Source organism: Diuraphis noxia, unplaced genomic scaffold, assembly GCF_037042655.1.
Source record: "Diuraphis noxia isolate RWA-SAM2 unplaced genomic scaffold, SU_Dnox_SAM2 contig0005, whole genome shotgun sequence".
Lineage (NCBI taxonomy): Eukaryota > Metazoa > Arthropoda > Insecta > Hemiptera > Aphididae > Diuraphis > Diuraphis noxia.
Genome location: NW_028301715.1, coordinates 7,123,537 through 7,140,717, shown reverse-complemented (window position 1 = coordinate 7,140,717; position 17,181 = coordinate 7,123,537). Strand labels below are relative to the sequence as shown.

At 31.1% G+C, this 17,181-nt stretch overlaps 2 protein-coding genes across 2 annotated transcripts in view; one reads left to right on the top strand and one right to left on the bottom strand.

Moving 5' to 3' along the window:
• Nucleotides 1-5,492: 5,492 nt before the first annotated feature.
• On the top strand, nucleotides 5,493-12,616 carry LOC107162613 (uncharacterized). The gene is made up of 3 exons (XM_089228681.1): nucleotides 5,493-5,789; nucleotides 7,106-7,564; nucleotides 12,336-12,616. The coding sequence occupies exons 1-3, from the start codon at nucleotides 5,493-5,495 to the stop codon at nucleotides 12,552-12,554; spliced, it is 975 nt and encodes a 324-aa protein (XP_089084807.1). The 3' UTR covers nucleotides 12,555-12,616.
• An 810-nt stretch (nucleotides 12,617-13,426) lies between these two features.
• The window catches only part of LOC149054834 (DNA-directed RNA polymerases I, II, and III subunit RPABC3-like), a 59,159-nt gene continuing 55,404 nt past the window's right edge, over nucleotides 13,427-17,181 (bottom strand). The window contains exon 4 of the mRNA XM_089228233.1: nucleotides 13,427-13,664. Within this exon, the coding sequence (XP_089084359.1) occupies nucleotides 13,547-13,664 (118 nt within the window). The 3' untranslated portion in view covers nucleotides 13,427-13,546. The remainder of the gene's footprint in view (nucleotides 13,665-17,181) is intronic.

Here is a 17,181-nt window from a genome sequence, read left to right as displayed (position 1 = left end):
TATATGTCTATATGACTATATATAATGTACATTTACCATGCGTGATGCGTCCATGCTAGAATACAGCTATAAATTGAATTAGTGGCGAGCGCTACGCAGAAAAGAGTAAAAGACTATACCAAATGAAAACAATTAGATTGTTACAGGAATATAAGCCAACGATTTTCAGTTAGTTTTGAATGTATTTTAATGGAGTTGTTGCACTATTGCAAAATGTATTAAGTATACTACTCACGTTACAATATGACTATAATAGGTAATTAAGAGATTTTTTTATTGAGATTTTAACCGCATTTTTAATATCTCTAATTAAGAAATATATTAAATAAAATAATGATATTAAGGAATACCGAATAAGGATATAGACATAACCACATAACTCAATATAACCATATAGATAGGTACCTCAGAACAAAAAGATTTAAAATTTTTCGTTCATAATATTTTAAGAGGGAAAGAAATAAAGATGGGAAAAGAAAGGAAAATCAATTATTATTTACTAATAAATAAAAATAATTATAGTAGATTATTTAACAATAATAAATATCAAAAATAAAATATTACCAGACGGTCGGGCACTTTTAATGGGTATAATGTATATATTTTTCTTCAACTCTTAATACAACTATTTTTAAAATTGTATTGTATACTTGTTTATAGAGCTACCAAGGTCCATAAAAGACAATCCTCGATTCACCATCTACCTCTGCCCATCGATGAAATTTACAAAACATATAAATTAATGGAATGTCTCGATTCTAAGGACTTCTATAGACTATATTTTTATATCTATATGAAGTTTATATCGATCGGAAACAGGCTGAAAAAATACAATTGTTATAGTATATTGTATAAAGAATTATAATTGTTATTCTTACACCTTTCTTAATGATATATACCTAGTGATAAAAAAATATAATTCACAATTAATCAACCCGTATTATAGTACACATATTATGTCTAAACCTCTATGTTATTTTATTTATTTTGAATAAATAAAAAAGGACGAGCCTTTCCACCCCCCCCCCCTCACAAAAAAAAATGAAATAAAATAACAATAAAAATAAAAACAAGTAAAAATAGTATAGGTAGTATATGAATAATTAATTATAGTATATACAATAAGAAAAGGAAAGCAAATACTCAAGAAATTTGGCTATTCATAATAGTGAAAAAGAGTATTTAATTAATTTAATTAAGAGTTCTTAATTACTAACCACATCATACGCGTAGAAAATTTAATTCAATTTTACTATCTTCAAATGATTATACCTATTTTTCTAAAAGTTACATATTTTTGTTAAATATTAAAATGAAATAATTACCAAATAACTAATTAATAGTAATAATGTTATATATCTATATATAATATATAAATAGTAAATATATATAATAATTAATAATTTAATATATATACGACTGCGCGCATTATATTATTTATCTTACCTAGCTTATAGAACTATTATAGGCTATTTAAGGAAAAAGTCGAAAGACGTCAATTTGGCGGTCTGGCCATTTTTCAATTTATTATTACGCTGAATCTTCTATAAGTAAAAAATATTTATATAGGTACTACATGGTTCATTATAAAAAAATTTTATTTTTTATTTTTTCTTATCTTAATAATATTTCTGTTTGAAAAAGCATTTGTACAGTCAATAATATAGATATTAGACTTTTTTTATTTCCCGAAATATAGTGATTTTTATCTTTGACGCGTTTCTTTTTAGTTTTTACGTTCCCAGTTTCCCACCGTTTATTATCATGTCCTTATTATATATATATTAGGGTATCCATATATTCCATCTCGTCACTGCTATGCTGTAGGGCAGACAATTCTGAAAAAAAATAATATTCAACACTTGTGATTGGACAAGATAGTGTTTAAGTTGTATCTATTGTTTTATTGTATTGCATGTATTGCATAAAATTAACAATTAAATATCAATTTAACATTTTAACATCGTCTACATAATATTTTAGAAAAGATAACCGAGATTAATATGTACATAAATGTACTTATTATAATTTATAATTTGTCATAGATATTATGGTTACTTCTTCATCCCAACTATTTAGCTTCGGTCACCTTTGTGCACACCTCCACTTTTTTACGATTTTCCACATCCCCTATGCACATACCAACAGCCCTTATATCATTCTCAACAGTATCCTGCAACCATCTCTTTTTTGGTAATCTTCTTCTTATTTTTCCTTCAAGATTCATTTTCATAATTAGGTACTCTTACTGCTTTTGTTTCCTCTCACCTCGTCACATGCCTAAACCATAGATATTATGGTTACATTTACGTAATACTAATAAAAATAAAATATGTACTAAAAAATAACGTATAATACGTTAACCCCTAGCTGTAGTAACTTATATGTGAATCAATTTTTCGAATATAACCGACACATTTTTGTACTTTGCAATTAGCATCTTTTTGCTAATGTGGGAAGAAGGCCTTTTTAACATTTCATCCCCTCCCAGCCCATATCTTACTCTGTTGCGTGATAATGATTTTTAAACTGTATAGAATACGTGTATATATATATATACATATACATAATATAGAACCCACCGCTCAATTTTTTTTATCCAATTCAAGCATTGTGATATAAGCTTCATTTATAAATACATATATAATATATATACAAGTGAAACGCATGGGGACGAGGTTATAAACAATTGTACGTAGTTAAAGGCACGCGTTGAAGGGCTCTTGTGCAGCAACCCACGAGATTGCACCACGTGATCTAATACCTCGAGTGCGTTTCGAGTTCAGGTCTTCATCGATTATCGGATATAGGGAAAATGTCGGTGAAGCACCACACATATACAATTTTTTTACTCGCATTAGTTTCGGTCAAAGTAGAAAACCAAGAATTGTATAAAAACTGGGTGTATAATGCCCAATGTAAAATAAGTATCACATTCATGACCCTGGAATTTAATATATAATGATCCAACAGCGGCAACAACTTTAATGGCGCGCAATGTTTAATAATACTATGTTATAGTTGAAACCATGAAGAATAAAGATGTTTGAGTCTTATTTAAAGACATTTGAGTGAATTATTTATAGACAACTATACAAACTAATGTAATTTAATGTATTCATAAGTATAGATACATACCTAGTATAGCTTTAGTATTGAATTAACAGGTATTAATAATTAATTTAAATTTCTTTTAAAAATTATGTTTTTATATTTCATTATTATTTATTGAGACACAGATTCCTGGGTGGTTCAATATAATACCTATGGGTGACTGATTTTAAAACACTGGAATGTGTTTGGAGCTTTGAGGCTATATCTTTTAATATCCTGTAATTGCGTTTAGGCATCATAGTTTTATTAAGAACATATTTAATTGAAAATTTACATTTGTACTTTAAATTATTAAGTTTAGATTGATACAATATATTTTTTTATCTTTTATACCTATTGTATTATTATAATTTATAATACAGTAATACACTCGCTCAAAGATCAAACACAGTATATTAGTATATAACAAACTCGCCCAAACAGTTTGTTTTTATTAGGCGAGTGAAAAGACAATACTCCTAAACTCATGAAGCTCGGATTACTTTCATCAAGTTTTGAATTTTGATACACAAAGTCGTTTAGCAACTTTGAATTTTGTACATAATGTTAAACAATTGTTAATTAAGCATACAAGGTAATGACTAATGTTTAACTGTGTACCTACATGGTACTGCCTTCAGTTCAGGCATAAAGGTGTGTACGGGGTAGACAGAATAAATTATATCGACTTGTCTGTACACTTGATGCGTGTACAATACTGTACATGTGTTATATTTATGTGTCAAATATTACAAGTTACAATTTATCCAAGAATTATGTTGCTGCAGTAACATTTATCAATTAAATAAATCATAAGTAATTCTTAAAAATATATTTTTAAATATTTATAAATCTATTCATTAATGACACATAATTAATATCAAATATGTAAGGGATAAGTAATATGGAATAAATTCAAACAAAATGTATAACAATAATGATGGGCCATGATATAAGTTTTTAAAATACTATTGACTAAGAATTGAAGAAAACACGTTATTGTGGTACCGAGGAATTTAAAATTACGTTGAATTGTAAAATGTATATCTTGCATTCTTGCAACAAGGCATAATTTATTTTTAATAATTGATATTATTTCATCCAAATTTAGTTCTATTTCATAATTTAAAATATAACTTGAGGGGAAATATTCGACAAGGCATGCTGTGCTTAATCTGACCTTAATATTAATAATACAGTAATAATAGTAAAATAACGACGTTTTCTATCGCATTTCTTGATTTTCCATATCGTATTCCGCTCTATTTAACGCGTTAAATCTTAGATATTGGATCTATAAGCGTCTTATAATCTCGTTTATATTTTATATAGTTAATATTATCTCATATTATAAAAAAACTCAATATAATAAGTATGATAATTACGCGTGTTGTACTTCTATATACGGGATATCCGTTTTATAATTTTTTATTTTTGGAATATACACTATACACATATATAAAATACTAATTAGTAATTATATTTAGTTTATATAATACAAGGTATTATACAAAATACATTGATCTAATGATCTCAAAAGTTTTGAAAATTGTAAATTAAAAATATGTATTTTGAAAATAGATTAAATACCGCTATAATATGGTTTCTTCAAAATCACATTAGGTTTTCACATCATTATACATTAACATAATACATTTATATATCAAACATCAAACCTATAACCTAACCAACTAGATCCGATTTGCTACCAAAAGAGCGTACTCCACTCTTTAAGCATTTTTCCTTTAAAAAAAAACACATAAATCAGTACTTTTATCGCTCCGCTCAGTGTCTAAGACATATTTACCATTGTAGCCCATCTTTTCCTTTGCACGTAGGCAAAATCAACTGTAAACCCACAGTTTTAAAGGTCAATGGATACATCTAATGGAAATAATGGGTTAGTGACTCTTTACTTTAAAATTTTAAGTATAAAAAATATATGAGTATGATAATTGTCTTATTTTGAAAAGTGAATTTTAAATTGTAAGCATTTAAAAACTAAAATACGAAAATAATAAGTAGCAGCATGGGTATCTGATGATCAAATAAAAAAATATATTCAAAACATTGTCCTGCATCCATGGTAAAATATGCTTATAATATAATCTGGCATCGTTATGAATCGCGTACGAGCCCAGCGGACGATTGCCATAAATTATTAGTCTTACAATTTACCATAGCGACCGCGTTCTTACCACGGCCGTGATTGTTCGATACAGAAACTCACTATATTATGTGTACTCTGTGTAATAGAAATAACGATGATGATGATGATAACAACAATAATATCATAACTCCACGGTCGGCCGTCTCGTGACCTATATAATATTTATTGTGGCGCCACGCTGTCGTTGAGATTCCAAATAATACAAAATCACAGAACAGGTACATAGAATATGACAATAGGCATGTCTCGACAAAGCTGTACCGACGACGACATTGTCGACGGTCTGTTGGGCGCCGCGGGCCGCCTCTGTGACGAACCGCGCATACGAGCCCTGTGCGTAGACGCTCGGCGCACGTTTCTCCGACAACCCATGTTGCTGCGGTTGCAGGCACCCATAAAAGTGGTCGGTGACTTGCACGGTCAGTTCGGCGATCTGCTCCGGTTGTTTGACGTGGCCGGACGACCGCCGAAAGCCGACTTCCTGTTCCTGGGCGATTTTGTGGACCGCGGCCCTCAGTCCGTCGAAGTATGAACACATCATGTAATAATATTATGTTATATACATTTTGTATTTTTTTATTTTTAAAAATTATCAACTGTTTCAATACCAGACTTCGACCGAGAAAAGAGACATAAAATGCGACGATTTATTATCGCGGTGTATCTCGGTTTAGGTTATTGGCCTATAAAGATAGCTTTAACTTTATGTCTTTATCTATCATCACTATGGTTTTATTGTGATAAATAATATTACACTGGCAAATCAGCATAATAGGTTTACCTGGCTTTGTGAACTATAATAATAGTTTAATCGATAGGGGCAATTACACGGCTGCGCAAGCATTATAATGATAAATGACATTATATTTTATATACGAATATTATTATATTATTGTTTAAAAAATTCCATGTACAATAATGCACTGAGGTGGATCGGCTCGTCTATCACAATATTTGTTCATACATTTCACTTCTGTGACCAATATGTTAATGGTTCCATTATGAAATGTATTTGTAAAAAAATATGATGACACTTGGACATAATATGCACTTTATTCGTTTTAAAATTTAAAAAGTATGACATCTATTTTTGATGTTAACATTTTGACAAGTTTAAGAACCCGTGTGACAAACTAGCCTCGACCTCTTATATACGGTGTAGTACCGTCATTTCAGTTTTTAATAGGTAGAGCCTTGACGGAGAAACAGTTTTGAAAAACCAACATATTATTACAAAAAAATTTGTTCGCAAGCTGTTTTCTACTAACAGTAGGTACTATTAGACTATTTTCATCTAATATGATTTTAATGTATGCATATCGTAGGGAAAATACACTTAAATTAATCCACTTTGGTATAATTGTGGTACTTTGTTCTATAAGAACCATAATACACTAAATTTTTCATGAGGGGTCGAACAAATTAATTTTTAATACTAAATACACGCGACTGCTATAACGTTACTATAAAATATATAAAATATTATTGAAACAATAATTTCCAGAACAGCAGTATAGGTATACATTCACATTATTATACATTTCGTCATGATATAACATAATATTGTCGTGTGGTTTTTAAAATCGGACAGCAGATGCAAATGCCCTTACCCCTCATCGAATGACACCACTGAAATGTCTGAAACACAAGACAACATAAGTTACACCTACAATAGTTATCGCATCGTATTACTTATTACAGTTACCTGTTATACATTTATTATTATTTTATTATTACGCTGTTTATTATTTATTATCACATTATATAATATTATGTGTATGAATATTGAATATAATGAAATCAAAGATTATGTATTTCACACACTGAATGCGTATCGCGAAGGTGATCACTCTACTGTTGGCGCTCAAGACTCGGTACCCGGAAAACGTTTATCTGCTCCGCGGGAACCACGAGTGCCGTACCGTGAACATCCGGTACGGGTTCTACCGCGAGTGCCGGTCCAGGTACGGCCTGCTCACAGGCGCCCGGCTGTGGCGAGCGTTCAACCGGACGTTTGACTGCATGCCGGTGGCCGCTGTCATCGGCGGCCTTATATTCTGCACGCACGGTGGCCTCAGCCCGGATCTGCACCATATGGCTCAGATCGACCGGATCCGGAGGCCCGCCACGGTGCCCAAACGCGGTGTGCTGTGCGACCTGCTGTGGTCCGATCCGGCCGAGGGACCGATCCAGGGTTGGCGCAAGAACGTTCGGCGGAACGTGTCGTACGTGTTCGGCGCCGATCGAGTGGCCGATTTCCTGTCCAGATTCAGGTTCCGGTTGGTGGTCAGGGCTCATCAGGTACCTGCAGTAGCTATACGTCAATTTCGGGTTCACTCGACTCGTGTATTTGACGAACGTCGCTAAACGTAATCGTCGTGTTGTGGGAACAGAGTTGGCACTTGAACGAATAATATATAGGTATTCGGTATTTGGTATTCGTGGATAGTCATTATTCCCCACCTTCCCGCGGATCATAGGTAAAGTGAAATCACGACCCAAAGAAATATAATATTGTTTGTTCGTCAAATACACCGCGCGAGTATACCTATTTAGGGGAATGGTAAAATATGTTTGACTATATTCGCGTGTAATTTAGTATTATTCGTATACATCTTATTAGTCGAATTTACAAGGCGTGGGACCCTGCAGTCTATACTGCGGCTTGTACGCATGCGGTATATAAATATATTCACTTGGTATCTGGTTACTGAGTGGTGTTGGTTATATAGGTCGCGAGATGTCAAGTTATATTATCCCCAAAAAGGCCAAAAGTGACTTTTTTCTATGTGTTAATAATATTTTTGAAAATTCCCGAGTTATACAAAAAAGAGGCAAATTTATTGTAATTTTAAGTATTATATTTTTTTTACGATTTTTCTTACGATATTAATTATTACTTATATAAGGAATACTCAAAATAAACTTAAACGATTAAATACCTAAAGTCTGTACCAGGCGTTCCCAACTTTTTTATCATCGAGTACCACCAGACACTTCTATAATCAATACGCGTACCACCTCAATTCTAAAACTAAATTAGGAGTTAAATTTTTTTAACGTATATTTTTAATATTCATTCATTTCTTTACATTTTTATTATTTGATGAAATTATGAAAGTAAAAAAATAATAATTTTTAGTTAAATCTAAATATTTAAATTTTAAATTACAATTTTCAAATTAATAAAAAAAAAAAAATAATAATATAAATAACACCAACGTTAAAACTATAAGAATGCGCTTTATCGATAAGAACTAAAATTAACTATAGAGTTTATCATAATTTAAAATTCTAAATTGCTACGATTACAAATCCCATGTAATCGACATTAAATATTATTTTGATAAAATAATAATTTTATAAAATCAGCTAATACTAAACACTAAACTAAACTAAATAATATTGAATGCAAATAGTAATAAAAAAATTTTTTCGCGTACCACGGGTTGGGAACCTCGCTGGTCTATACCGTTAAATATTTTAATATAAATATTGGCCAAAATGGCAAGACAGAATATGATATTATTAATTTATGCTTTCATAAGTTCTACGAATTTAATTTATCCTTGAATATTGAAATATTATAGTTACATCTTATGTAAAAAACACATTTTATTTATATAATATTGCGTTTTAATAATATATAATCTACACCGTTGTTTTGTATCGTATATAGGCACAGTCATTATATTATGTATAATATGCTCTAATTATTACATTTTTAACATTATTTTTTGCGGACTTCTTATTATATTCCGCTTTGATGGTCGATAGAAATAAATAATATATAGTTGGCGGGCGGGCACGAAGAGTCGAGTAGGTACCTACGAACACGAAGCGGACATCCGATCGGCATTCGTATCAAACATAAAATTATAGTTTTTATTCATGATGAACACTTACCACCCTCGATCTTATCCCCAACGCAATTACTGTTTTATTTTTATTGTCCGGAAACGATTTTTTCAAACCTATATACATCAATGTTATATGGCTATAAAAGTAATATTGCATACTATTTAGATAACTATATATGGATGTTTGTATATAGGATATAATATTATATGTATATATACTGATTTAGGGCCAGTAGTATATTGTATATAATATACTTAATAATTGTCGTCCCCTCTTTTGGTCATTCGAGCGTTTGTCACGGTTTGATTGTGTAATGTATATTATTGTCATTATTATCATACCTTCGTTGTTGGTTCACAGCCCAACTTTGCTACGTTTTAACGTTTATGCGATGATAGAATATTGTTTGCTTATAATTTGGCAATAATGGTTACAGATGTATAATACGGGGACCAAGTATTGAGGTAATCTCAAAGAACTTAATTACAATTTCACTAAAATCTCTACGCTTAATGAGTTTGTTTTATTATCATATAACAGTATGTTTTATTTTTTATTTCTACCGCAAACATTTAATTTTTTAATACTCCGTGCTTATATATAACGCGTTCGCAATGTCTGGCTAAAGTTATAGAAAGGTCTAAATAACGAATTCATATACTAAAAATATTTTATTATAGTACCTACTGTCTCTGCAGGGATTATAATATATAAATAAATAAATAAGTTCACTATGGCGGGGCTTATGGTACCGACCACGAGCTATATAACTTACACATTATATTATTATTTAACACTTGACACGGTGAATTCAAAATTCAAAATGAAGTAGTCTTATTATGCATATCATGAGTGTAAATTAGAACGATTTGGTTTAGTATGGTGGCTAATTTATAATTTTTATTTATGAGTATTTAATTGAAACGATGATTATTCATTATAACTCAGTTGTGTCTTTATTATTTGCTCTAGGCCTGATTTATGGCTGATTTATTTATTAATTATAAGCCAATAATATATAGTTACTTATCCTTTAGAAAACATTTCAATCTAGAAGAAAAAAATAATAAAATAAAGAATTGAGAATTATTTTCGAATATAATCTGCAGTCTAAAATAATACTTCCGCGCGTAGTTTATAATATTTATGTATTATACATCATGGGTATTATAAATCATTTTTCAAGGAATAGTTGCATGTATTTAATATAAGAAACAAATTACTTTAAATATTAACTTTTTAGAGGATTATGTGCGAACTGTTATATCCCATATTACATATTTTGCTTAACTGGCTTGTGGGCGTAGTAATAATATCAATCCTTCAAACTAAAATAGTTTCCACAAGTGGAATGTAAGAATATGGATAGGAATAACCTAATATTTGCTTGAAATGTTTGTAGAAATTCAACTAATTGATTTTAGAAACTACAAAAGTTTCAGTGGCTATTTTTGAATACACATTTATTACTTTTGCTCATATATTACTGAGTGAACGACAACTGTTATTATTAAATATTATCAAAAATTTATGATTATAATAATTTATTAATGTGTCATAATATTATGAGTAATTTATGTTAATATATAATATATAATAATTTATTATATAGGTAGGTGTAACCTTGTGAAGAAAGCTTGTAAAACAAGTTCAGTTAATCAGTATGATATATACCTACATATATTTATTATTTATACGTTTAATGCGTTTGTCATTACTTTTTTTTTTAAATATTATATTTATTTACCAAGACAATATTCAAATTAGAAAGAACGTAAAACGAACCTACCTAAACTCCGTTACTTACTTGAGGACCTACTAAAATAGTGTTACATTTACTATAATGCATTTAAGTTATATAACTTGAACTCTCTAATTAAAATCATTCGCACACTTCTACAGCATTATTCACATTAATCACGTTAGTATATTATTAGTAAATTAATTAAAATTTTATTTCCAGACTTTCAGTGTATATTAGATGTCCTAATTACCTATATAAACTTTTTAAGTTTATTTTATTTAAAAAAAATCATCTATGTCATTTACATATCGTGACAAACTTATCTAGTTAAATTATAGGTATGTATATTATATTGATTACAATAGAGTTATGTTTTTAAACAATAATTCTACGTGGCGTGTAAATTAGTTTTTAAACAATATTAGGTTTCGTAGAATAGGTCGTAATAATATGAAATAGGGTGGATAGAAGTTTTTTTTTCATTACCTAAAATAATAATTATTTGGTGCAAGACAGTGTATAACATGACTGCTATCGAAAAGTGTATGTATAATGTATATGCAGTTAATTTTTGATAAAATTAGTTAATATTCTTTACTACAATATATATTATATTGTTAGGATAAATTATATATAAAATATAGCCATCATATAGGTCATTGAGCTTTCTGTTCACAGCCTATACAAAAACTTTTTAGATTGACAAATTTAACAGGTTTAATTGTTGGTTTAATAAAGCATAGGTATACTTTATATAATATAAACATATGATATATAATACGTATTAATTTATTTTATTTTAATACGAATGCCTAAGTTTTTATAAGTTAATAAGTAATAGTGCAGTATACAGTTCAATCCACAACCATGATTGGTATATAGGTTGTCGTAACCTGTAGACACCGTAGCCTTAGCAGTATAGCTATATGCTTAATCGAACAGACAGTTGAAATCAGATCGTACTTTAGTTGTATAAGATATTTTTCCAAATCGTGCGACACTGAACTTAAAATGTAAGTTATAACTATAGGTATACCTATATCAGTAAGAAGTTGGTACGAAATAATTAAACACGATACATAGTATACAGTTGCAACTTGCAGGTACATTATGTTTGTACTTACTTATTTTACTGTACGCTTATCAATTACCATCATGCATTACGTTATGCATTCATCAAACTGCATTATGTGCGGTGGTGTACTGCTGCAATCGATCGCACGAGTCTCTGTGCGTAGTATAATAAAATGCAGACGTTTTGTACGAATTAAGTGTGTAACCGCGGTATAAAAAACATTCGAAGTTCCTTATAAAAGTGTTTATCATCCGCCGTTGCTCTCCCCAACTTTATATAGTTAGCCTTAGTGTAGTTGTGTACAGGTACAGATTGCAAAACGATTTTTATTTTTTATTTGTGTTTCAAATTATTATATGAATGACGTATAATATTATGTGTCCTACAAACAGTGCGTGGAGGGCGGTTACCAATTTTTCGCGGGTCGCCAGCTGGTGACCGTGTTCAGCGCACCCGATTACAATGGATACGGTTTGCCGGGCGCCGTCATGTCTGTGGACAAACACGCCGAGTGCACTTTCCAGGTCATACCGGTAGCAGGAGCAGCGCATCATAACAAGCGTCGGATTGCAATGCGGGGGACGTCCAACAAAAGATCAAAATCGTGTTAGACTGCAGTGAAACGACAGTGCTGCTATAATAACAGCTGTACACGGATTTCAGAACTCTCAATTTTTAAAATGTTTCACAGTAAGTGCACAAAACTGCAAGATATATGTATCAAGCGGTATCGAAAGTAGCTAAAGGAAGAAATTTATTTTCTTAGAAAATCTAATAAATTTTTTAACATATACATTGTCGCTTGCTGCATATATATATATATATATATATATATATGTCCATCGGAGTCCTATAGTTATTCCGATTTTCGTTATTATTGCTGTATCCATAATACACTACTCGTCGTGCTTCGTGGTTTGGCGAGGGCCTGGTCATTCCCACCTCCACAGGCCAGAGTGCTAAGCGCATCGACTCTTCCATTAGACTCACACGTTTGAGAGTTTTACCATAACAAGTATAATATTATGTGGGAAATATAATATTATTTAGCCCATAAAACATGACTGAATTGAGGCGCATATTTAATATAATGCTCTGCGAGATATTCCAAAATATTTGGTTGGAAAGATACGCAGTGAAAAACTGCAGGAGTGAGTAAACGGCGATAGTGCTATTGCATGAAAAAAAATAAAATAGAAAAACAGACAATCAAACGAAGTACAGCAGTTGTGGAAGGTATCGTTGAATCGATAAACAGTATAGGTACACTATATATGTATATAGAGGGATTATACTAGTAATATATTATTAATTATACAATTGGATGTAATTAACATTCCTGTCATGACTTATACCGCATGACATCAGCAGACACGTCATCTAGATAGCAGAGATATATTTTATTATGCACACGATAAGGGTGTCGCCGTCAACACATTTCAATGAAATTATATTTTAAAAAAAATAATAATAATAAGACAAATTATTATCATGATACACAATATATTATGTAATGTTTATATATTTTAATTGTATAAAAATGTATACAGTCAATGTTCGCAAGCTGATTACGGTCCCCTCCCCCCTACAATTGTAGATAACTTTAAAAAGCTAATTTCTTCATCAGCAAGTAAACGCATTGGTCCACTTCGAATCCGTGTAAATTGTTTGGGTCACCCAGAAGTCGCATCAATAATCCGCCGAATGACACGTAAGCGGCACTAAAATATAAAATCACAAAATTAAAAAAAAAAGAGAATAATAATATTGTAATATATTATGTACATTATCATTATATATAGGTATACGTATTACGTAGTAATAAATAAATGTAATATATTATAATATTATGCGTTGTGCGTATATTGTAAGCAAATAGAGAGGGAAAGGGAGGCGTTTATCGATATTCATAATATTTTAATTTCTATTTTCTTATGCAATCGCACCTCAAAATATAATTTTTACGAAGCCAACCGTATTAAACTAACTGGTAAAGGCAGGTACACGGAGGACGCGTCACGCGCTCCTTTCGTTTTGTATACTCTAAATTGATTGCATGTACGCGCGATGAGAGATGATGATGATGATTATAATAATATTATTCAACACTACTTTTTATGGAACTCGGTGGATAAAGTTTGTCAGCAATAATAAGACGTATATATAATACGGAATTATATCACCTTCGAGTAGTATAATACAGAAAGTCCCGCTGCAATAATAAACCGGAGTGTCCGGATATTCTAGTTTTTTCGCCTACGTTCGTTCAAACGTGTCACTGTCGTCATAACTCCCGCAAAACAGAACCTATGTATACATACGTTTATCATATTATTATTATTATTATTATTATATCGCAGAGTAACGAGAGAGGGACGTGCAAAAAAAAAAATCACAGCAACTGCCACGCGTCGAATGAGTATTGTACCTTGTAAAAAAACAAATGAGTTCTTAAACCGTCGCGGTGGCGGTTCGCGTTCGAAAAAAAAATACTATAATATTTTTATCATGTTTATGTTTTATTTTTCACGTCGGCTGTGCAGACTTCGAATGGCTATGATGGGTCTTTGTCTGCGCGCGAGTTTCAAATTTAAATGAAAACTCCACCGCCGCTGTTATGTATGTAAATACCGTTTCAGAAAAATAAACTCGCGTATTTTCATTAAAAGTAATGTTTGCTTTTTTTTTTTTTGTACAGGCCGCCTGGGAATACTGTGGGCATTGTATATATGTGTAGGACGACTATGATATAAATGTATGCCCAAGTAATAATTGGGTGCACCCCCCCCCCCCCCGAAACGCAGGGATTCTTTTACCATCAAAAAAAGGTTATTTACCGTCTGCGCTAATCACATTTTAGCTACACCCGATTGATATTATCGATTCCGTATAAAAGTAATACGGTTCAGTATTTTTGACGAACGTCGTTTATTGGTTAAAATAACACGACGAGAAGAAAAATAAAACGAATGACCCGGGAAATGCGATTTTTCGTGCACTACAGTACGTTATTACAATAATATGATACTATCATGTCATTATTATTATTATTATGCGCCGATTAATATAATTCATCATCATATTATTTTGTCATCTTTACACAGGAGGGGGGAGGGACAATAATAATAAAATATAAATAAATAATTTTTTGTATGAATGTCAGCTGAATATTATTGTACTAGGTAACTAACATGTAATATATATGCGAATGCCACAGTATTATTATTTATATTATGTGTAGGTACACCGAACGAACGAACACGGCCGAGGAAAAAAATATGTAATATGTATTACCAGGGAGATGTTTTATTTGAAGTGCCGTGGTCCTGAGTAAAGTGTTATTATTTTATTTATTTTTAATTGCTCACGGTTCGCCGCATAAACGCACGTGCAAAAAAAAAACGTCTCTAATCTGGGCGTAAAAAGTGTTCACGACGACCGTATTCAACGTGTGCCCACCATTTTTATAATAATGCGAAATAAAAAATATTTTAACTTAACACCGGCGACGACGACCCGTGTATATTTGCAGTTTCGTGGCGTGCGTAAGTTTTCGACCGATACACAATTCGATGAAACGTTCTATAGCGACGCTAACTGCTTATTGTAGTCGTCGTATGGTTTCCCGCCGTCTTAAACATCTTCAATATACTACTTAAATGCATTTTACTGACTCGGGCTTATAATTACAGAAATGAGTTTGCGATTGTATTATATACATATATATTATTGTCGATCAACTCCTCGAAACGGTCTTTGAGGTGTCTAACATTTTTTTTTTTTTTTAATTTCCACATTTTATCAGCCAATAATATCGCAATAATTTATGTCGATATACGACCCCTCCCCCAATCATGGTCCCATCAATCGTCATAAATTCATAATATGTATATTGTTAAAAACGTGTGGAGCAACACACGCACAATAATGTATTGTAATGATAATATTATAAAATACGGTCTGTAGTATGTCAAATTGTCGATTTAAGCAGACAACACACACCGCGGACGCCAAGTTATTTCAAACATGGAATGTAACTATTATTATTATTATATTGTATTTGTATTAAAATTGCATAATATAAAATTAAACACGTCATAATGATAACCTCTGGTTATATATATAGGTAAGGTATATAATATAATATATTACAGGTCGAGTTAACGCTATCCACAAACATGATGTACAATACATATTTATAACGTATTATAGTACAACAATACAGTAATCTAGTAATGAAACGATTCAATAGAATAGTAATGAATAATTGTTTTTTTTTTTTTATACGTATACGAATATAATGTTGTTTTGTTATTGTTAACACTATTTCGTTGTTCTAAATCATATGATATTAAAGTGAACTTGTTCGTCGTCGTCGTCGTCGATGTCGTCGTCGTCGTCGTAGTCGTGTCGGACATGGCCTGACGCCCAGTGGAATGTGCTTAGTGGCCGTGAGTATAATATCAAATATGTACACAACCAGCTAATCACACTGCCACAGTGCGAAAATCCGGCACATACAATTGCTGCTACGATGATATAGAATATACGGATAAACACACACACACACACGTATAATAGACGATAGAAATGTACTGCACACATTAGCACATATTTTAATAATATTATATACATTGATTTACATAATATATATTATATTATAATATGTATAAACAGCGTGTGATTCACACGCTCATCCCCTTTCATTCTAATATTGTATTATGATTTCTTTGCAATTATCGAGTTTACTGCACTATAATATAACGAAAAGGTTTTCGAATAATTAGATATTTGTACCACCAAAGGAATAGTATCTTGCTGCAGTGACGAAACGAACTTCTTTTCAAATGTCAACCACCAAGTGTTTTAGAGAATTGTTTAGCGGACGATTGTTTCGTTTAAATATTGATCTGATAAATCATCCAAATCAAAAATTAAATGATAGTATTTAGGTAGGTACACCTACCTATAATAGTTTCTGAGTTATTGAACTTTGTGTACTAAGGATTACAATATTGTCATTATAGTCATTATTACCCACTCGTTAATATTTGTTTTATCTGTTGACTTCAAATAAAAGATTATGTGATACATAATATATATTAATGTGTTATTATGGTGGGACCATTATTTACAGTTATAAAATTTGTATATGTTGATTATGATTACTATTATAGTTTTTGATACATCATAAGGCTCCAATGATCTACATCATATCATGGATTATAATATAGTAAT